At 39.9% G+C, this 23,162-nt stretch overlaps 1 protein-coding gene across 2 annotated transcripts in view; it reads left to right on the forward strand.

Annotated features, from left to right (window-relative positions):
- Positions 1–23,162, forward strand: part of PCSK2 (proprotein convertase subtilisin/kexin type 2) — a 90,865-nt gene that overhangs the window by 30,954 nt on the left and 36,749 nt on the right. For both annotated transcript variants that reach the window (XM_015856543.2, XM_032443384.1), the window contains exons 3-5: positions 11,705–11,818; positions 13,418–13,526; positions 15,664–15,701. In XM_015856543.2, coding sequence (XP_015712029.1) covers positions 11,705–11,818; positions 13,418–13,526; positions 15,664–15,701 — 261 coding nt within the window. The remainder of the gene's footprint in view (positions 1–11,704; positions 11,819–13,417; positions 13,527–15,663; positions 15,702–23,162) is intronic.

A 23,162-nucleotide genomic window follows, 5' to 3' on the forward strand; every position in this document is an offset into this window, starting at 1 on the left:
TGGCATTAAATGTAAGAGGTAGATATTACACCAATTTGCAGCACTGAAAAGCTGAAATTCACTGAAATGGATGGGGTAAGTCTGTATTTACCCTTGGGCAAGAAGAGACGGAGCCTGTGTCTTCACACTTCTGGAGGAGAACTGAATGGCAGCCAAGAAGTTAATAAATACGTACTGTTCTTCCACTATAGCAGTTTCACCCAATGTTTTTAGATAGCCCTGCATTCTCTGTCCCTCCTGCTTGTTCCTCTGACACCATTCCCTCTTCTTGAAGGAGCAGGTGTTGTTGGGGAAAGAATCTGGCTGCATTTTAAATATATCATACAAAGAAAATGATTCCATCCAAGCTGAGTCATTTCTCTGATCTCATCAGCTGTTTAGACCAGGGTTGGGACGAGGTGAGGTAGAATAAGAGAGAATGGGTTAAGCCCTTGATAAAATGGAAGTAATTGTAATTTTCAGTCCTTTTCATTGTTCTCATTTTCTTCTATTTTTTTCTTAAGTGTTCCCTATTTTGCAGGCTGCAGTTGTTACCGTCAGACTTATAAAATTATATTTTAAGCCAAGTCTTTGGCAATTCAAATCCTTAAGTCCTACTGTGTCTTTGGCAGTGCTTCACTAATCATTTTTACTTTGTTATGGTCATTTATAGGTACAGCTCACCTCTCTTGGAAAGGACATTAGGTCAGGTGCTGTTGTGTTGACAACATCTTGTATAGTCCATGATTCTGTATTTTAGCACTGGATGTTTCACATTTCTTTAAGACTCCAGGATATGGAAGTGTCTGTTCAATCTGTCACAAAGATGATCATTCAGCTCTATTACATTATTCCCTTGTCCCTGGCCAAAAAAATACAGCAGCAGTTCAAAGATTTTAGAGCGGGATGATTGCTTCAGCACTTCATTTAAACCAGCCTGTGCTATGGTCCAGTGAGAACAAGGGAAAATGCTGGCACTAAAACCCGTGGTAGTGCACATGTAACTGCAATTAGTAATGAGTTTTGTAGTCTTTGGGGTCTACTTTTCAGTGCTGCAGGCAATGGATAATTGGGGGGACCTGTGACATATCTGAAGCAGCTGAACATCCTGTGAATTCCAGGCAGAACTCCTTTGGTTGAATAAAATACTTGAAAATGATTTTAATCGTGCAGACGTGCTTTGCAAAGAGCCAGTAGGACAGGCTGCTGGAGATCATGGACACTCATGTAAAAAGCTTCTTAGCTACAGGCTTGTCAAGAAAACCCATTGGGAATATTCAACTGGCACTTGTACTGCCCTGTCTCTGTAAAGATCTATGGCAGCCAGATTCTGGGGAGAAATGAGAAATGCCTCCTAATTGAGATCTGCCTGCTTTGGTGGTGCTCCCTGCCACAGCACTGGGCACCTGGGAACTCAGGAGCTGTGTTCTCTGCAAGCTCCCTGATGGAAACTGAAGGAAAATGTTCAAGGATTAAAATAAAGGATTCTGACACAGAGTGTCATGACAACCATCATGGTTAGTCCTTTGAAAGTATCAAATTAACAACCTATTTAGGTAAAAGCTAGAATTAAAGGGCATGGGCTGTTTCTTTTCCTTCTGCAAACCTTATTTCCCAGGTTTTCCTGTCTTTCCTCTTGATACAAAAATGATTCTGTGGAAACCCCAACATTTTGGTGCTTCTGTTGTGGCAGATGGCCTGGTATGGGCAGCTCTACACTGCTAACCTGATGCTGTGCAGCAGCGATGCACAAACCTCTGCTGATTTTATTAATATGCTTTGTGACAGGGATCCATCAGCCTCTGAATATGGGAGCTGAGGAAGTGCATTTGCAACCTTTACAGTATACAGCCCCATCAGTGCAATTTCCAGTTACTTCCTAGTGGGCTGGGAAAGGCATGCAAGGAGCAAAATCCTTTGTCTTTTCTGTCCAGAGTATTTATGGTAACACAATAAAGAGGTAGCTGTGCTATACACAGCCAGTCTGCTGCTGGATGCAAGAGCAGATGCATGACTGTGAGCAGCAGCATAATTGTGGCTTCCCTCTGTCATAAGATTGGCTTCTGTTTTCTTTCTGGTTTCTAAATATGATGTTTACTGAGAGGAGACATTGTGCAGCCTATCTAATTCCCACCAGGCATCACTTCAGGAAGAGCAGTGCTCTGTGATTGCATATCTCGTCACCACTGAGATAGCAACAGATCTCTGAAGGTGTTAAAAATGGACAAGAAAGACTCACTAATATATCACTACTGCTCTTGTGACCCTTGAAATTTAAGTATTGCAGGTTTTAAATATTAGAATAAAATTAGACTTTTTTTTTTTTCTTTTTGGCAGCTGTACTGTATCACTCCAGGAGGGCACCTTTGTAAGAATAAGCTTTGTTTACTTATTAAGTCTAAAAAGGTTTTCTGCAGATGTTCTCCCCACCTGGCTGGGGAGGTGCTGACAGCACTGGGCAGCAATCATTGCTAGCAAGCTGTTGTTGTAGTCCAATGGGGATGGTGACTCCACCACCTCCCTAGGCAGCCTGTTTTGATACCTCACCGTTCTTTCTGAGAAGAAATTATTCCTAATATCCAATCTGAACCTCCCCTGGGGCAACTTAAGGCCACTAACTCTCATCCTGTTGCTAGTAATCTGGGAACAGTGGAAGACCCCTCACCTGACCACAACTTCCTTTTAGGTCATCGTAGAGAGTGATGAGCTTTCCCCTGTGCTTTCACTTCTCCAGGCTGAACAGCCCTAGTTCCCTCAGACACTTACCCTAAGATTTGTGTTCCAGACCTTTCATGGCTTTGTTGCCCTTCTTTCAGCATGTTTCGGAGCCTCAATGTCTTTGTGCCCTTTCTGAACTCAAGACTGAAAACACCTGTATATTCCACATGATTGAGCCAACCTTTTCTCCATTTTCACCTCATGGTTCCAGACGTCGAGGAGCCACAGCTGGTTTTAAGTTATTTTTAGTTCAGACTTAAAACAAATTGATTTTGGCCTGGTTCATGCACTGTGCGTAGGACAACAGCACTGACATTAGTTAGCCTTTCTTAACTCCTAATGCCATGAGACAATTTCTACTCTGGGAAGCTGCTCTTTAGTTGAGATTCTGGCGATGCTTTTGTATGACAACTTTTCACCACCACTAGGTGCAGCAGGGCCAATCTACTTGGAAGGGCTATAAGCATCAGATGATGCTTCTCTAAGCCCCGTGGCATGAGAGAACTGCAATGAGCTCTCAACACTGTTAACATATCTGAATACAGTGGGTGGGTTCTGGGGGCAGCTGTACCAGGATGTATAACTTTTTCCTTAGTCAGAGTCCATTTAGAAAAGCTGTCTGTGTAGAAAGCAGAATGGTTACTTAAAGCACATAGCAACATGTACTTCAACAAGTGCGACAATATGGCATGTTTACTGCTGATGTGATAAGGCGGTAATCCATGCCAGAAGTGTGTACTGTATTTTTCCAAGCAGATGTTTCAAGGCAGATGATGAGCTGTTTGGTACAGTTTGAGTGGGAAGTGGGCTGTGGAGAATGAAGCGGAAATACTGAATTATGATACAGGTCAGAAGCCAGTAAGTGCAGATCTGGGTATCAGTTTGGAGATAAGGGGGATTTGTTTTCAATATGTTTTACAGACTTGCTTTAAGGTTGCGTTCTCTTCTGGCTTGATTTCCATAATAAAAGATGCATGCCTACCCAGGCCTATGGCAGGGCTCCATATGGAGTACACTTAATGTCTTTAAAGCAAATTCTCATCTTTCAGAAAGAAAATGCGTGACGTTAGAAGTAGAGCTGCTACAAATGCTTTATGACTGGAAATGTGTTTGGGCATTATGACAGAAATTCACACATTTGCAAGGTGTGTCTTTTCCCTCAGGATGGGTCAAGGATATGCTTCAGCAAAGAGGGTAATTTTACCTGACAGCTGAATCTTCACATATGAACCAAACCAAACAGGTTTTTCTCCAAGTGATATCTTCTTGCAGTCCTCACTTATCTGAAGGCTTGTTCATGAAGTAAATTAACATAAAATCAACAGCATTAGAGGAATCCTTCGCCTTGGAGCAGTTCTTTTCCCTTGGGATGGATCAGATAACATATTCATTGCTTTTGTGGGAGCAGCAGTCATACTAATAGAATCTTTTAAAAGGAAGTGATGTAAAGGTAGGCTCCTTAGTATTTCTCTCTGTGCAGGACCAATGAACTATTGTGGAGCAGGAAGAAAAGTCCATTAAGGGAGGAGTGCCCAGGATTTTAAGAAACAGACCAAAGCAATAAAAGATGAAATGATGACAGACAGAGAATTATTAAGTTAGAAGATCCAGTGAGCACCACTCTTCTTCGTACTGCACAAATGTACCCAAAAGCCATTCTCAATGCCAAATGGTCTGCACTCTTAAAAATGAGCTACACCCAATTCCTATTTAAATTAAAAACATTTTATGCCACAGAGAGTGCAAATATAACTTAAATGTACTTTGAGTCTCCTGTATCAGCTCAAAGATTGGTGGTGGCCTTAGTAATAAAAGAGAATAACTCCCTGATAGATTATTTTTTACTGTTGAGGCAGAAGAACAAGGTGTCTTTTTTCAAACATGACGTTTTAAGACAGGTTTATTTGCAGTAATTGGCCAAGGGTTGTAAGGGAAGAGTGAGCTGCTATTTGCAGCCCCTAATCTAGCAGCTAAGAAGGGAGAGTGTGCAGTCAATAAAATGCCCTACATGCATGAGGCCTAATTCTTTTCTCTGTCACTAGACACGCTATTTACACCTGCACAGAGATGTGGTTTCTCTGACTGATTTGTGTGTGGCTTGATGCAACTGCTGAGACAGCAAAGCTGGAAAAGTTGCCCACATGCTGCTGATAAAATGTCCCCGTAGTTTGCACTGGTGAGACTCGCACATGCAGTTGAATCCCATCTCCATGGAGTTTCATTCTCACAGTTATCTTGATTCTGTAACTGGGATAGCTGTCCTGCTGTCTTGCAAAGAGATGTTGTTCAAAATACAAATTACTCTGACGTTTCTGTCATCATACACCATAAAGTGCAATGGCACCTTCTCTGGGTAGTACAACAAGCTGTTCTTCATTCCCTTGGAAACACCTTAGGATTTCAGAAATGCTTCTGCTCCAATTTTGTTGGTTTTTTTTAAGAGCTGAAAAAAAAAGTGGAAATAAGAACAGCATTCCTAGAACAGCCAACACCTGTGATAGTGCAGTTCTTGATATGACCCTCCTGCCAAATTGAGGAGAGAGCAGAGATATGAATCAGTTTGCTTGCTTTTGAAAGCTGCACGCTGGATATCATGATATTCAGGACTTTGTCTCTGTCTCACTCTTTCCCCTCATAAATCCTACCCTGAGAAAAAAAAATGCCATTTAAGAAGGCACAATCCTATGAAAATTTCAGTTTTACCAAACTGGCATTTTCCTTCATGTGCCTTCCATACTCAGTGTTCATTTTACATTGCAGCCTAAACAATTCACTTGCATTTCAAAGCAGAATCTAGAGAAGCACTATTGATTTCTTAGTTGAGCAGCTTGAATATGATCCGAAGCCTCCTCTTACACATTGATTCCTTGTCTCTTTACTCACTGCTTCCTGAATGTCACTGAACTGTGAGAGACCTGCTAAATGGACAAAAATATTGATTTATTTTCCCCTTCTTTTATTTTTGAAAGCTCCTCATTTACCAAGCACTGAACTAGTATCAGGAAAATGAAAGGTCACAAAGTAAGGCAGAGGCAAGTTGGTTCTGGCATTACTTATTTTTTTTAATATGAACTTGGTTGACACATGAGTTCTTTACATTATGTTTCCTTCAAAAAGGTTGATTGCTTGAGTGGAACCTTTGAGCTGAGGCTGTTTACTTTCATGTCTTACTGTTGTTGATGGACTCTGATCTTCTCTGGTAGTTTCCTAAATGTCCTTATGTCTGGGTGTTATGGTTTTTCAGCAAGAAGTTAAAGACCAGTGCCAGCTATGCTACATTTTACTGTGCAAGGCACAGGAAGGCTCTGCAAGAAACAGCCTTTTCTTCCGAGAGTTCAACAGTGGTAATATTTTACCCTTGTTTTATTTTACTGGGAGCATGACATTTTTTCAATATTGTGTCCAGAGAGTGGAGACAAAAGTTCAAAGGGCACAAGCTGAAGCCAGGGAGAACAGAGAAGATGTCTCAAGAGGGATGGCTGGAGGCAGTCTCAGTGTCCAGAAGGCTTGAAATCTGCTGATGGTCTACATAAAGTTAGAAGCGTTTGAGCAGTCATGTGGAGCTTATTAGGGAAAGTGGAAAAATATGGCTGGTACAGAACATCCAAGTTTAATAAGCAAGAAAAATCAGCAGCACACTGATATTCAGCCATACTGTTTCAGCTAGTAACTTCTTTTTTAATGTACAAATACTGGATAAGAACAATGAAAGATGGACACATTTTGTAGTGAAAATGATGTTGTGCTGATAAACTTTGATAAACTTTGTCCTTCAACAGCTGCTGTATCTTTGCTGCAGCTATTCTAATTGTACCAACCAAAGCTGGGCAGGATAGCTGGAGAAAAGAATCCTTGTACTGAAACCTCCACGTGAACTGATGAAGGTAGAGAAGGCACGTGGAGAATCTTACATGAATAACACACCAGAGACACCTGTGGTTACCAAGAGGGATTTGTTCCCATATATGGAAAGTCTATGAGAATCTTTGAAGTAATTAGCCTGAGAGGAGTGGTTTTCATTTAGTTATTTCTAAATATTGGGTTTTTTTCTGACACGCCCGAGCTCCCTGACATCCTTTCTTACTCATTCTGGGCTTCAAAATAGGCTCAGAAGATTTAAAATCAAAAGGATATATCCAAAATACCAAAATAAATGCCATTGATTTTCTGCATGTGGACAAAGTCTCCTAGTCTTACCACCTCAGGTTATTCATTGAACAGCAGATGTCAGAAATCCCCTTTGCCAAATGTAAATAAGAATCATAGACAAATCATAAATGAATGTAGGGAAGAACGGTAGAATGGGATTAAGTGGATTTCTTGTGCCAGGTGGAAAAGCTCTTAGATCAAACAGTACTTTCCTTCCAGTTACCTGCTCTTGACTTTTACAGATTTGATTGCTGATAGTACTTCTGGAGGCACTCATACAAGCCATAATTAGCTGGAGATGGTCGTTCTTTTCTTTGGGATGAGTTTGAGAAGATGGATTGATAATTTCATAGAAGAGAAACTGCTATATTGGAAAAAAAAAAAATGCTGTGCTTGGAGACCAATCTCTTTTGTTATTCCTGGGAGAAAACAATAAGTTTTTTCATGGACTGGGAGCAGCTATTTAAAATGCTGGAGGGAAAATCCCTCCTCGTGAGCGTGCAGAAGATGGGAAAAGATTGCTAAAGATTTGCTTTCAAACATCTAGTTTTAGTGTTTGACTGATATTTTGGGTATTTACATTTACAAGGATACATAATGACCTGGAAATAGCAGCAGGCACATTTTGCTATTGGTGCTCTGCACTTTTCTCTTAATAATTTGCAGGCATTTTCATTGCCAGGAGCAGAGTGTAATTTGAAGAAAAAGGCTGGGTTTTCTAAGCTGAGAATGGCTGAAATCCTGTCTCTGCATTGGAGCCCTGGTACTGCTGCTTTGACCCCTGGAGTGTCTTCAGCCCCGTCCAGCTCCCGTAGCTGTATGTCAGAGCTCAACTTCCTATTGCTAACAGGAGAATCAGCCATTAGGCTGAAAAGCGAAGTACGTGTCATGCTGTCAGGCTGAGGATCTCACGGACTCACTTGAACTTTTGCCTCCATCTTTTGTTGTCACAATTTGTTTTTGATAGCAGCAGTCAGGACAGTTCTCCAGTAGACAGAGGTGGTTTGCTGGTGGATGCCTTCAGGTATGTATATGTGCTCTTCCAAGCTACCTTCGTGGGAGGCTGCCCCTCTGCACAATTTGTAGGGCTTAAGGCTAAACATCAGCTTGACTTCTTAAAAAACATGGTCAACTGGCTTTCAACTTCTTTCTTTGCCTTCAGCAGCAGACCTATGTTGATCTCAGGCTTTAGAGAGAAAAGATCCACCACTTAGAATCATAGAATCACAAGGTTGGAAAGGACCTACAAGATCATCTAGTCCAACTGTCCTCCCTTTACCATACCTACAGAAAAAAACACTAAACCACATATCCTAGCTCCCTATCAAGACGCCTCTTGAACACTGCCAGGGATGGCAACTCCACCACCTCCCTGGGCAGCCATTCCCGTGCCTGACCACTGTCTGAGGACAAAAGTTCCTTCTTATCTCCAGTCTAAACCTCATCTAATACAACTTGTGGCCATTTCCTCAGGTCCTATTTGTTGCCTGGGAGAAGAGGCCAAGCCCATCCTCATCACAGCCTCCCAACTTCTTTGGGTTAATAATCTTACTGCTGTGTGTCTTGTTTTTTTTTAAAGCTGTCCAAGTCATGTTTGCTAGATGTCATCACCAAGACTGTCTTTTTCCATTGGAACTTGGCCTGAGTTGTCCTGTTTTCATGTTCTTGATTCTTGAGGCTGGGGGTTGTGTATACTGTTCCACTCTTTCATACCCACTGGTATAATTTAGTAAATCTGTCATTTATGCTCAATACAACGGACTCGTTTAACTGCAGGAACTCAATAGTATAATTAACCCTGTTCCTTCAAAATGAGGAGCTGATTGTCTTGGCATTCATAGGAGCATAGAGCACAGTTAGATTGCTGTGGTTGTTGGCCTTCCCAGTGCAGTATTGTAGGCAATTGATTATTTTGTTAATTTGTTCTGCATCAGTATCCTGCTGTTTTATTATCATCCAAATGGCTTAATGCACCATCCATAAGTACAAGTATTATTAAAAATCAATACTTGAACCTCTTTCCCATCATCCATGGACTGTACCTTCTTTGATACATGACCTTCTTTTTCTGATAATAACACACCTGGTAACTTTTGCTTGATCTAGACACATGCTAATTAAATACATGCTCACTTCTTAATCTACCATAATGAAGAAGAAATAAATGTATTAAGAATGAAATAAACAAAAGCTGTTATTGCTGACAAGCCTAAATTTGAGACAGTGAAAAACAGACTCATTTTGAAAGGAAGTCTTGTTCCTTTGCTAATTTCTAATAAGTGTCATGCTTAACAGTCTCAAATCCTTTAGAGATGCTATTATCAAAAGTCTGTCTTACAAACACTGCTCTTCCTGCTTTAGTTAGTGAAAGAAGTATTTAGAAGATGGCATGAGGGTGCATTATGGATTTCTTTGTGGGCTGGATTCCAAGTCTGAACATGACAGAAATACATTATTTCTATTTTATATTATGTCTGTTATAAGATCAGAATGTTCTTTGGTGATTTTGTACCTTTCCTGATCCTAAGTTCTCACTTGTATGTATTTTTAAAACTTATTACCTGCAACAAGATACTTAATGCATTCAAGTTACAGATATCATAGGGAAGCCTACTCTTTAAGAAGAAATCCTTCAGATAGAAGCAAAATAAGATGTGCTTCCTCTTCAGATCTAGGATCAGGAACAAATTTACATCCTGTTCTTCTGGTAGACGTACCCCATTGGCAAGAGGAAAAGGTTTCACTCCCATCAACTATCTGCTATTGGCAGTTCTCTGCTGAAATCATTGGAATTACATCAAGGCTAAATTTACTCCATCTGGGATTTTTTTGTTGGACTATATGGATGTTTTCTGAACTTAGGATAGCATTTTCATCAGGCAAGTTTTTTCTTCTTGTGCAGGAAAAAATCCTTACACAAGGCAACTGAATGAGGCATTTTGTAGCTTCAGTGAGGAGGAAGGTGCCAGGGCTTTACCCAAGCCCTTCAAATCATTTCATGACAAGAAAGCCTAGTCTGTTTTGGATGTGACTCTAAAAGTTGTCATCACTACTGAAAGTAATGAGAAAAGCCTTGTTTCTGTAGTGTATAGGAAGCTTCAGGCGTTCTGAAACTGTTACTCCTTGTGCTTTGTATCCATGTAAAATACTCAGAAACCAGCCTGTTAAGAGAGGTTTTAGTTCAGAGAAAGTTATACCTCTTTTTCACATGTATTTCCACTTCTCAGGGAATTACAGTACCATGTAACGTAATACAATAGAAGATACAAGTTATATTTTATTATACAGATAAAACAAATCAGACAAATGAGAAGATCCTGAAGAGCGAAGTCATCCTGTGCTGTTTCTGCAAATTGCTCCCCACTTTCTTCAGCTTGTCTTAAAGAAAAGCCAGGGCTCCAAAACATCGCTTTTTAATTAGTGGAATTCTTTTTGTTCTAAATCCTAATTCAGTACCTTAATGCAGCTGGTCCTGCAGAGCCAGCAAGCTTGCGTGGGAGCATAAACGCATGAATCTTTTTTTCTCTGGCATCCCTCTAACTGAGAGTTGGCTTCTGTTCATAATTATTTCATCTGGTGACAGCTCTGGGTTTGCAATTGCAGGGTGGTAACGGAGTAAGGCATAATGACAGGTGATTGCTCTGTTGTCTCCATGGCATCACTGAGCCTTATCTTAGAGGTATCAAACAGTGTGCTTATACCTTTCTTTGTACAGATACCTGGCACCACAAAGTACACCTGGTATGGTTCCTACTTAGTCACTGTCTTCTTTTCAGCTTAGCTTGTATTAGTTTTTCACATTCTTTTCAATCTGCTTTGCTTTTAATGAACCTGAACAAGTAATAGAAATGAATATAAATGAATGCACCTACCAGTTCAATATTTTATCATTTTGCACCTCTAGTTAAGGAATTGGAATTTATAAAAGTAGGTTTTTAGAAGCATTGATACTGCCTTTTCAGAACAGATCAGTTCTTTCTGGTATCCTCTTTCTGAGTGCATCAGATAAGCGTCATCCTGCTCGCTGTGAACTGGCATTAAGCTCTCAGGGTTTTAATGAGGCAGTGTGGCTGTGAGGAAAGTAGCTGTTAGCCCAAATCAGTTGGATCCCAGTTTCATCTTGGTCATAGGCATCTCACTGAGCCCTGTCCTTTGAGGTTCCTGCTTTAATTAGCAGAGATGGAAGGACACCTCCAAGAATGACTCAACTATTCTAAGGCCTAATTTGGCCTTTGGAGGAATTTCTCCTTTGTTGAATTTTTTCTGATACTATGTAAGTTACTGTGACACATCAGGGGATACATCTTCTTAATCAGAAATGCCAAAGCCACGCTTGTAAAAATGGCTACATAAGTTATGAGGTTTCCTTAATAACCAAGGGTTGTTTTGGCATTGTGGTGGTGGTGTTTTGCCTAAGAAAATGCTAGTTTCTTTGCTGCCTTGTTTCTGCATCTCGGAGTTGACTCATTGTATACTTTTAAGCTTTCCTCTTTGATCAAGAGGGATGAATATATATATATATTTAAATGAAATATGTTATCACATTTTATAATGAGGATTAGGACCATTAGGACGAGTCTCTTTCTTGCACAGATCCTCTATTATCTGAAATGTGTTCCTCCAGGTAGGGCACTTTTGAGTGTCTCATCTCTCCATAGTTGCCTTCCCTAGAATTATATTATTCCTTGAGCACTCTCTGCAGATATTGACAGAAATCTGCCCCAGGTTGCTAATAAGTGATGCAGACACAAATGATGTGATTTAATAACCTTTATCTCTCTTGAAAACAAAGCAAAAAAAAAAAAAATCTTTATGATGACGACCGTTGAGCTAAAGATGTAAAAATTAATCCTTCCAGGTCAAGAAGGCTGTGCAACAGGAAGGTTTCAGCAGAAGAAAGCGAGGATATAGAGACATCAATGACATTGACATCAACATGAATGATCCTTTATTTACAAAGCAGTGGTACTTGGTAAGTTCTGAAAGAAAATCACAGTAAGTATAACTAAATAATTGGCATTTGCATTATTTTGTGCTGGTACAACATCTTGCAATTATCTTAAAAGAACTTGGGAATGAACCCAAGGCTCTGTTGTGTTGTTTTTAACTGAACATTTTTTATGCTGGGAAGATCCAGCAAGTTTCAAGAGCTAGATTTCATTTCAGTCAATGGAAAGATCCTTAGAAGACTTGAAAGAGAACTGTATTGGTGTCCTGCAGGCATTCCTGGTGTGCTGATGTGACCCGTAAAACTACATGTGAATCATGTCTTTGATTGAGCTGTTGCCAGGTAAAACACTGATATAGGATTATAACAAAAAGTTCTAGTGTGCTTGCTAGAAAAAACACGAGGTTTTTCTTTTCTTTTGCAAATCTGAATACTGCTTAATTGATTTTCCTCAGTCAGAAGCAGAATTTTGGATTTAAGCTGATGTCAAAATAAATCAGTATTTTACTAAATTGTTTCATTTTTAATATGTCATATTTTACAGGGAGAAGTTTTTGGTCTTGAAAGAATTTTTTTTTTATTTTTTATTTTTTACATAAAAGTAATTAAGAAAGGTGTCTTTCTATTAAAACTTCAATAAAGTCATTTTCCTCAATTTTAACACTGCAACATACTTAGAATTTTGTAAATACGGTACCCTCTTGTTCACTTTAGTTGACTCCTTTTGTTTATGAATAGTATTTCTCAGTCTCATTCCTTCTAGTGCATTTTCTATGTTTTGTGAATCTATCAGATGTCTTTTGTTTTCCCAAGACAAGAGTTGCCAGATGAGTGAGGGTGTGTTAGCATGTCTCAGACTTCACCCTAGGTGAAATGATGAACTAAAGTATGGATTAATTCACTTCAATCAGTCAAAATATCACAGTGATGACAATAACAACTGTTAAAAATCAAGCTATACATTTACATTTTAGACTGTAATGTGCATTTTGAAATGAGAAATGGTATCTGACAAAGTTGAATAGTTCTGCATCTGGAATAGCAAAATTCATATTGCGTCCAACACAGAACTTGAGAAATTCATGAATGAGGTTGGTAAGCATGACTTCTGTCTGAAGACAGAAGGGATTGCCCTTAAGAATCATACCCACACAGAGACCCCTAAAGTCCAACTAGCGATGCTGCTTAAAGCAGGCATAACTTTAATCCACAAAGACATTTCTGATATTCAAACCGGTGGATCTGAATTTCAGTAGTTCCCTGCTTTCCATAAATAAACATTACCATTACCTCTTCATAAAGAAGTTCTCTGTAATATCCACTACTGCAGCTTTTGCTGGTTTAACACTCTACACTGATATTCCTGAGGAGAAAAATATTCCTTTGAGTTGAAGAGATTCAGAGTTTAACCAAATCTTATAAGTCACAAAGAAGTGTATTTACCACCATCACTCTTTTTAAAACTTAAGGCAGTAGATGTGGTTACAGACTAACACTCCAAAGCAGATGTGATTTATTTTCCATACTAGAGATGCATGCAAAAACATAAAGACAGAATCAGTGTATGTGGAAGTGTGTCTATCAGGTAAAAAGAGCTGTGCTTCTTTTTCACTGATCTATTAGATTAACACTGGTCAAGCAGATGGGACACCTGGACTTGATCTTAACGTAGCTGAGGCGTGGGAGCTGGGATACACAGGGAAAGGAGTTACCATAGGAATTATGGATGATGGTAAGTGAAGACTGCCTGCTACTTTAATATTTTTAAGTAGCTTTTTCCATGCAATCAAAGTCAAAAAAAGATTAAAAAATAATAATGGATTTCTTTTAGTGTTGAGGCTACAAATCTTCTGGGAAAATATGTTATGAAGTCTCCACTAGGGACAGAGAAGCACAGATATCCAAAGCACTCATAGTAGTATGCAATTATCAAACAGTGATCTTCAAGGGCGCATTATAATGACCATTAAACCAAAGGAAAGACTCCCCTTGACTTCTGTAGGCACTGACTAGAGGACTTAATTGCCTCACATAAAGTACTTTACTAAAACATTTTCTGGGTTGCATTATTCTCAAAGTCATACTTCTACAGCTGAAATAATTAAACACTTTCATGCTGAATGTCAGTAAAGACCTGCATATTAAATACATTACTAATTTGAGGCTAAGTTCAAGGAAGATGAAGATAACAGGTGCAGCTGAAGTCGCAGCTGCTCTTAGGGCTAAATGTTGAATCTTTTTCTTTTAGGATGGCTGAATAATATTAAAAATAAATAAAGAGACTAGATTTATGTATGTTTTCTGGGATCAGCTGACATGGGTCCTCAGTCATTTCTGCTCCTCATTTGCTCACTCCTAAGACAAACATCTAGTGGAAAAAAGGAAGTAGATTCAGACATCTGTATATTGATATTGTGAGAAATACATTTTTACTGTTCCCACAGAGTTTGCTTTCAGGATGACTAGATGTGATTAAGAAATGGGGATGACAACAAACTGATTAAGCTTTAAGTCAAAGAAAGCCGCTGAGAAGTGTTAGCCTATCAGAAGTAGCTTTTAGAGAAGGGAGTAATATGATCTGTATTCAGTTCCAGTAAGAATGGAATACAGCACCTGCGTGAAATAACATTCTTTCTTCATTGAGACTTCTGTTGCTAAATCCCCTTTGAATCAGCAAGGGCCTCCATAGGTGCAAAGATCCCTTCTTCCAAGTCTGGTTCTAAGTAACCTACACATAATGGAAGGTAATATTTTCATTGGGATAATCACAATAATAGGCCATTGTACTTGGAGATAAAATTAAGCACATAGTAAAATGCTGGTTGGAAATATAGGGCAGGGTAACGTTCAAAGCAAAACATGAAATTGGTGGCCATTTCTTTGTGCATTTTAGCTAAATATCTAATAGGTTAATTTATGCCATCTGAGTGGTTGTAGTAGCAGCAGTAGATCTGCTGCTTGTGTTGTTCCATCCATTGGGATTTGTGTATTTATCAGCTTTGGAAATAATTCTTGCATTAGCATGAGCCTGTTCCACACCACTGCCTCGTTCCAGGGTTTAGCACACTGCTGAGTTGTGGAGCCTCCATTTAAACTCATGCTTTGTAAAATGTCAGGTTTACTATTATCTGTGCTTGATCCTTTGGATACAGTATTCTTGTTTCCTTCTCAGCTGCAAGCTAAGTGTCTGGTTTGCTTAGAATTCCAGGGATCTGAGACTTCCTTCTGGCATTTTCAGTGCCTGTAGTGTTAAGCACAAACCAGATGAGCTCCAGTGAACATTTAGCTTGTCTCTGTTTAGCGTCAGCTTTTTGAAGCCATGTATTGGAATGCTCAGAATCTAAGTGTCACCATATTGTATCTCATGAAGCCCAAATCTCAGACTGCAACCTACGCTCAGATATTTTCTAGAACAGTCTAATCTGGCATTTCCTCTCTACTTAGTTTACTATTATCAGTGGTTAAAAATAGCATTTTTGTGTGCTCTGTTGTTGTAGCATTTGCTGATGTTCACAGATTTGGTACACTTTGGTGTACGTGTCAGGTCTTTGTATATAGATGCACTGTGATTGAAGCTAGTCTTAATAAACAAATATGATGATATTGATAAAATGGGCCAATAAATGTCACCACGCTCACCATTTCAACTGGCACCTGTATTTTGGCACAAATGATTGACAGCTTTTAGTTGAGGCTACATCAGAAGTGTTGTCTCAGTTTAGAAATGGATACATAAAAACTGAAATTTCAATCAATGGCTTTATTCACCATGATTGTTTTCTTTGTTTTGTTTTGTTTTCTGTGATGATTAGAAAATACTTTTGAAACTCTTAACCTTCAGTTTGTTTTCTGTCATTATTTTATTGCAGGAATTGATTATCTGCATCCTGATCTTGCCTCTAATTATGTAAGTACATGCTGACCTTCTCTGTAAAATGTGAATATTCTTATTGTTACGGCCCTTCTTCGTTACAAAACTGTAAGCAGCGAAGAGGCTAACGGTACAGCTGAACTGCTGATCTTAGTGATGATACATTTCATATTGAAATAAGCGGACTAAAAATGGGGCTGCCTGTTCTAGGAATGAAAAGGTTGACAAGACGTTTTGTGAAGAAATGACAGTGCTGGCGCACATTAAATAAGCTGCAGTTTGCAGGATTGGATTTGGGACAGAAATGAGTAACCTGGGAATTGGCTCTAAATCCTGCTATTAAGATGCAGAATGCACCTGTCACTTGGAAGGCCATGGAGCTGTGGGCTGTGGCAAGGCTGCTATTGTTCACCCTGGCTCAAGCATGCATCAGTTTTTGAAACCTCCAGAAACAGCTTAATTCCTTTATAACAGGTGATTTGGTCTGGTGCTCTAAAGCATGTGCAGGGCAGATTGTGTATTATCAGCACACACAGCGTCAACTGATTGTTCCTCAGACATACTTCAGGCTTACCTTTAGACTTGCAGCTTTTAATCTTTCTTAATTCTTCCAGACTCTTTCCAAACCCTCATGGTCACTAGCACTCGTGTCCCCAGGTGTCTGCAAGGGCTCCCAGCACCCTCAGACCACAGGCTGCCTTTGAGGTCTGCTGCTTTCACACTATGTTTAAGGCAGTGAGAACCAAAAGCTGTCATTGCCTGATGAGTTGCAGTGTCTCAGCTTTACGTCTTGCTCCTTTCCTGCAGTCAGCAGCTTTCTCGCAGTAACCCAGGCTTCTTCAGTTGAGCAATATTGTTTGGTTTTCAACTGCAGTTCAATGAAAAGAACAAAAGCAACTGGAAACTTTGGTAAAATGACCCATTCAGAGAGAACAGCTCCAAAATTAGAAAGAGTGGGGCAATTACTCTTATATATTTGTTGTTACAACTTGGAAAATAATAGGCAACACACAGGATGAAACCCTGTTTCTCGTAGTAAATAGTTAAGCACCTCTGGTGGAGAATATATAGGTAGAGGTGTTGATTTTAGACAAAGGATTTGGGGAACAGCTGACTGGAGAGGCAAAGTGCAAGATAACCTGTTTCATTTGTTATGAGCTGGCTTAATAACTCGATAGCAGCTAATTAAACCTTATACTCTAACTGCAAAACCTTGACCCAGTAGGACGTTTCAATAAGTTTGTATGAATTAAAAATGTTATTAAAAGATAGCCTTTATCATCACAGGAATTGTTCTCAGCATGCATCCTTTTACCATACGATCTAGGGCCAGAACGTGCTTTTTGGTCACTTACTTGCTTTTTTTGCAGCAGCAGGCATGAGCAAAGCACAAGAGAATATTCTGTTTCTAAAATAATCATGTTTTGAATAAACAAGATAAAACTGTGTACCAGTATCTGATCTAATGCAAAACAGGAACATTTCTGTTGTTAGCAGTGAACTTAGGATCATGCCCAGAAACTAAAAATAGATTTTTAGTAATACTACGTGTGTCTTCCAATTCTAAAAATGTTTTCTGTCTGATGGATAAATACTCTTCAGGCTTAGCAGAATATGTTCTTTTTAGAATGGCAATAGCGAGCATTTTAGTATCTAATGGAAAATAGAGTAGAGAATGTCATGACAATGAAGATATCATGCTAGAAGTCAGAAAACAGCGGAGCTGGAGATAGATAAAGAACTGTTGGGCTGAAATAGAAGAAAAAAAGCTGATTTGGAAAGGGGAAAACAATTATTTAGTGGTAGGTGTGGAAGACTTGGGAAGAGACTGATCTTCAGGAGAGAATCTAACAAAACTCCGTGTAGGAATGGCTTTGTTTAAACACAGATTTTTTGGTTCTGAAGCAGTAATCAGGCTGTTGAGGGGCAAACAGCAGTTACCTGGCCAAGACCTGGCTTGGGTAGGGCAAGTCAGCAGGAAAGCACAGAGGAGAAGGCTCAGGAATGAGTAGTCGGTTATCATTATGGAGCAGCAGAAACTCCACCTGAAAGATCACAGACTTACAGTAGTTACAAACCCAGTGCTTTTAATATAGAAATATGAAAACATGGGCTGAATATGCCATAGGATCCTGCCAGGAAATGTGCTGATAAATTAGTGCATTATACGCAGGATAAGCAGGGAGAGTGGCAGGCACCTCCTCGCACAGGGATGACTGCGGTAGCTGTGTCTCAGAGGTGGCTGCTGAAAGGCAAGGTCAAATCCTGCTCCTGCTGCTAAATCTGCCATCTCCTCACTGACTGAAGCACAGCACAGCAGTTGCAGGGCTCAGTTCACCCCTGCTTTACCTCTCCTCCTCTCTCTGCAAGGCTGCACACGCCTCTGAGTCCTAGGAGACCCTGATCTGATAGCTTCTGCTTCATCTTAGAGGCCATGAGGGCATTATTTCCCAGTCGGTAGTAATTTGGGCATGAACTAAAGACAAGAACTTAAATCTGACCTGGAGGAAAGATCACTTTAGACCTGGAAAAACAATGAAGACAGTCTCTTAGGAATGGATCTTTAATTCTCTTCAGGTTGGCATAGCAATTGCAGTCACGCTTGCACAGTTCCTGTACCACATGTTTGTCATTTCATGGCATTTGCACTTTGGGACAACTTTCTTTTAGGCTGTTTATATTTAGAAAATTAAAAGTTTATGTTTCTGAAGTGCGTAAATGTCTGCATACCATGGCGATATCCATTCATTTTCTTGGAAAATTAGGAACAATTAAGAAGTTTCTCAGAGGTGATGCTTTCAGCACGGTAGCATTTTTAAAGTACAAAAGCTTGGCTTTGGCTGTATGGTTTCAGTTGGCTTTTATGTTTTGACTTGCTGTTTTGACACTGATGCATCAGGCTGGTTCAATGGCAGTGGCTGCAGTGCTCAGTGAGCCCTCGGGTGTTTGTCAGAGATTTTTGATGACATTTTACTCCTTGTGTGCTTCATCCTGGAGAAAAGTTGTCCAAGGATGTACATACTGCCAAAAAGCAGTGACAAGAATGAGGCAGATTGTGAACAGAGCAGTATTTCTCTCTGCTAAGATATGTTTTAGAGAAGTCTGGTATAGAGACATAATCAGATTTTTGAGTTGGATATCTGATTGCAACTCAAAACATTGCATTTGAAAGGTCGCAGGTAATCCATTTATGTCAACTGAAAATGGAATCTGAAATACGCCAAAAAAATTGATGGGTTTTTCTTTATTATTTTTGAGATCTTGAAAGCTATTCTCAAATTCCTTTATCAAAACAGAAAGCGTGGCTGCATATTTTTTGTTGTTCACACGACTGTGTTTAGGCAGTATATCACAATGCACACAGTTATTTGCCATAACTGAGTCAGCACTCTGCTGCACCCTCCCTGTGCTTTGGTTTTATAGAATCATAGAATCACCAAGGTTGGCAAAGACCTGAAAGATCATCCAGTCCAACAGTTCTCCTATTACTAATAGCTCCCACTAAACCATGTCCCTCAACACAACATCCAGTCTTTCCTTGAACACCCCCAGGGCTGGTGACTCCACCGCCTCCCTGGGCAGTCCATGGGCAGTTTTAGCCCAGGGCTAAGCCAGGCCAGGCCACTCAGTGAGACAGAGCTGTCGCTATGATGGCATGGGACAGGAGGAGGCCGCAGGACAGACTGGGCTGGGCCACGTGCACTGTGTGGGTCATAGGTTGGACAGGCATGGGTTAGTCTAAGAGATTACTCTTATGCAAATTAAACTTTCTAATTAGGATTGATTGATGTCTTAGATATCTCTTCTTTTAGAAAGTCTGATATGTCAAAGTTGGTTATGTCCTAAACTGGAGTGGAGAATTGATGCTGCAGCCACAAAAACAGGAAAGGGGAATGAGGAAATGTGTTGTTTCAGGAACTTTGTTCAAAATATATGTCACATTTCCCAGAGTTAAATATTTCATTGCTTTTCCTACAGCAGCCCAAGAAACCTCAGAATTCAAATAGGTAACATCCAGTCTTTGCATGCGAATGAAATAGATTCTCCATTTGTATCCAGCTCACTCCAACCAAACCCCAAATGCCCTTTCTAGTTGGCCAAGAGAGTTATAAACCTTTATTCCTTCCTGACAGCCTTCCTAATATGTATGAAAAGGAGCGTGCTTTCTTGCAGTCTAGTTGGACTGCTCTCCCAGTACCCCTCTGAGTGAGCTGCAGTAAGACCAGTTGCTCCTCAGGGTTTTGGGGGTTATTACAAAGCCGGAATTTTCCATCCTGCACTGTGAATGCAGAGACTCATTGTCAAAGGATCGATATTTTCCTCCACACCTTGGAAACCCTGCAGAGGTTCAGCCTTCAGGAAATTTTTTTTTTCCTCACAAAGAGAACCCTTCATTATAAACTGATAATTAAAAAGCTGAAGCCTAATGCACTCCATGCTTTTCTTTCAACTCAGGCTGTGCTTACAAAGCCAGCAATTTTCAGGACTGACTTCTCTGAGATACAGCATCTGAGCGAGAAAGAAGGAAAGTAACAAGGGCTGCATATTAGATGTGTGTGGTAAAAGAGAACAGCAGCGGTGGGGGTTGGGGCATTACAAACATAAGTACATTCTTTTAAAGAAAAGCCTAAGGGAGCAAACAGATTTGTTGTGCCGTGAGCAGAAATAAGAACTGATCTCTCCCTCACGAGTTTGTATTCTGTAACTCTCATACTTCACTCATGTCTGCTGGTGAAGGTCAGCGTAGCTACATTATCCCATTTACAGCAGCAGGGAGCTGATGATCTCGTGTAAGTGGATTTATCCCCGATTAGCACTGGTGAACAAAATCAGAGTCCCACCAAGGCACTCAGACCAGGAGTAAAAAATTGCTGGTTTCAATGTTTGAACTCCTCCAGAAGCTAAAAGCCTTTTAAAGAAAACTGAAGGAGGGAGTGAGGGAGAGGATGTGTCTAACATTTATTATGGAAGAACAAGAAGTGACTGAACAAAAAACTTTTTAAAAAGTATTGATACTTGTAAAATGGGAATCATGCAGCAGTTCTTAGTGATCGATAGTAATATAATATGTTCAGATAACATAACTTTCTGCCTTTTCTTCCCTGTGGACTTGCCTGTCTTCTCTCTCCAACTGACTGCAGCTCAAGAGGCAAAGCAATCGCTCGACTTTTGGGGCCTTGTCACCAGCAGTTACGCTAACAGGTCCCCCCCGTCCTGCCAAGGGGTACACAGAATACTTTTAGGATGATTTTTATATAAGCAGAGAAGCTATATAGCATATAGCACTCTGCTGTGACCTGGAATTTCCACTGTTTACTAGAGGAACATATGCATCACTGAATAATTTTAACAGCCACAAAAGAAAGAAGGAATAGTACAGGCAATAAATTACACACTGTGGTATCTGCAGTAAAGTTAGCTATGGCATGAAGGCTCTTTTTTATTAGCCTCCTTTATATGCTATCACAAGGGTAAGCAAATTGGTCAGGAGGCTGTATGTCAGCGATTTAGCACTGTAAATCATTAGCATCTCTCCTAAAATTCCTCAGCTCAGTGGTGAGATTTTGTAAGTTGACAGGGCTCCGTTGACAGCTGTTGAACCATGCTATTCTGACCCTGTTGATCTACCTCACTGAAATCCCAACTGATGTAATGTCCAAGTCAAAAAGAATTCAGTGGTGGTAAGAAAAATGTTGCCCTTCTAAGATAAAAATGTGGAGGAAACCCTCTGAAGGCCTTGAAAAGCTCCCAGAGTTTCCACGCTACTGTTAACATCAACCTAGGGAATCCAGAGAGAACACTGAGCTGAACCATATTAGATTCATCCTCATCCCTGCCTGGAATCAGTGAGTGATTTGAGTTACCTTGAGGAGATAAGGTTCCTACAAAGAGAACTTCAAAAGAGCCTGTCACAGTTGCAGCTCCTACTACATTTCAAAGGTTTATTGAGCGCATACACTATGCACTTAATGTCAATAAAGCTTTATTGCTAATACATCAAAGGTATTTCATGGGCAAACTCTATACCCTGGTCATTATTGCTAGTACCTATTTTTAATTGCAATGTTGAAGTAACATTACCATATCAAAAGATAAAGAACAAACTGTTTCAGATAGTTCAATACATTGCTAATTGGATTTTAGATTGCTTGGGTTCTTTCTTTTTTTTTTTTTTAATGCATTGCTTTGGGGTTGGGTATTTCACAAATAGATTTTCTAAAATAAATGCTAGCATATCAATTAAAAATTATTCACCAAAATCTGGGATTAATCACATCCTTCTACCAGTTTGCAAATTCACTTTGTACACTTTGATGGATGTTCTTGAAGTAGATTATGGCAGAATTATCATCAAGAAATTGCTGAGAGAGAAAATGAAACCTCTCTTTTGCCAGGCTAGAAGGATGCAGGCTGGCTGATGCCTTAGCAACAGAAACTGATGGCCTTCTGTCAACTGTTTATGTTTCCAAAATGGTTTCTAGCAGCTGGGAAGCTAGTATTAGTGTTTGGAAGATAATCATTAAGGACATGCAAGATGGTGAGATTTCATTGTCATGAATTAGAATTTACTGGGAAGGGAATGAAGATCTCCGTGTCAGACTTGGCAGGTTTGGTTTTTTTTTCTGTTACTCTGTTCAGGATCAGCTTCTGGACTCATCTCTCTGTTCTGTGCAATGATTTTTCTCTGAAAATATGGAAAGGTGAAAAAGAGCTGATGCCTCCTCTGATAAGGTCAGCCCGGCAAAAGGGATGCTCTGCATACTTGGAATGCTGGTCTGGGTTTGCCACGTACAGAAAATACTTAATGTCATGTAATACATTATGAAGCACCTCCAACAGTCCTTTCCTCCTCCTCTGCTCCCAACAGCACCTGCTTTTACAGATACATGTTACACTGCAGCTCACGTGCTGCATTTTAGCTAAGATGGCTGCACAGTTCCTCTTCTCTATCTTCTAGCTACTTAAAATAGTGACTGCTGTTGGACAAGAGAAGCCACGGTGCTATGTAAGGGAGACATCAATGTCTCCTTACTTCATGAAAAATAAGAATGTTTTGTAATCATAGATGTTATCAACGCATTATAGCTTTCAACTCAATTAAAGATGGAAGAGACAAAAGAATTTAAAACTCTTTCTCCTCTGGATTATTTAGTGTGGCCACGAGCCATAGAAAGAGGCTTTTGCTGCAGAGGAGGCAGTAACTTGTGAAGGAGGCACAACTGACCTTAGCAAGAGACAGCTTGTGTCACACATAGAGCTGTTTTTGTAGCTGAAAACAGAATTTCTCATATATCAAAAGATGTTATAATGCATTTCCCAAAGTCCATTGTGGGAGATGCAGGCTCCAAATATTTGGCTCTTTCCACGTGCTCGGTGTTCAGCACCATCTACACAGCTGAAGTTGTAAGCAATGTGACGTGGTGCCAAAGATATCCATTTTATAAGCTAAAGACCACACATTATCCACAGCAGTTATTCTTCCCTGTAATCCATGTA

The sequence above is a fragment of the Coturnix japonica genome, chromosome 3, assembly GCF_001577835.2.
Source record: "Coturnix japonica isolate 7356 chromosome 3, Coturnix japonica 2.1, whole genome shotgun sequence".
Classification (NCBI taxonomy): Eukaryota; Metazoa; Chordata; class Aves; order Galliformes; family Phasianidae; genus Coturnix; species Coturnix japonica.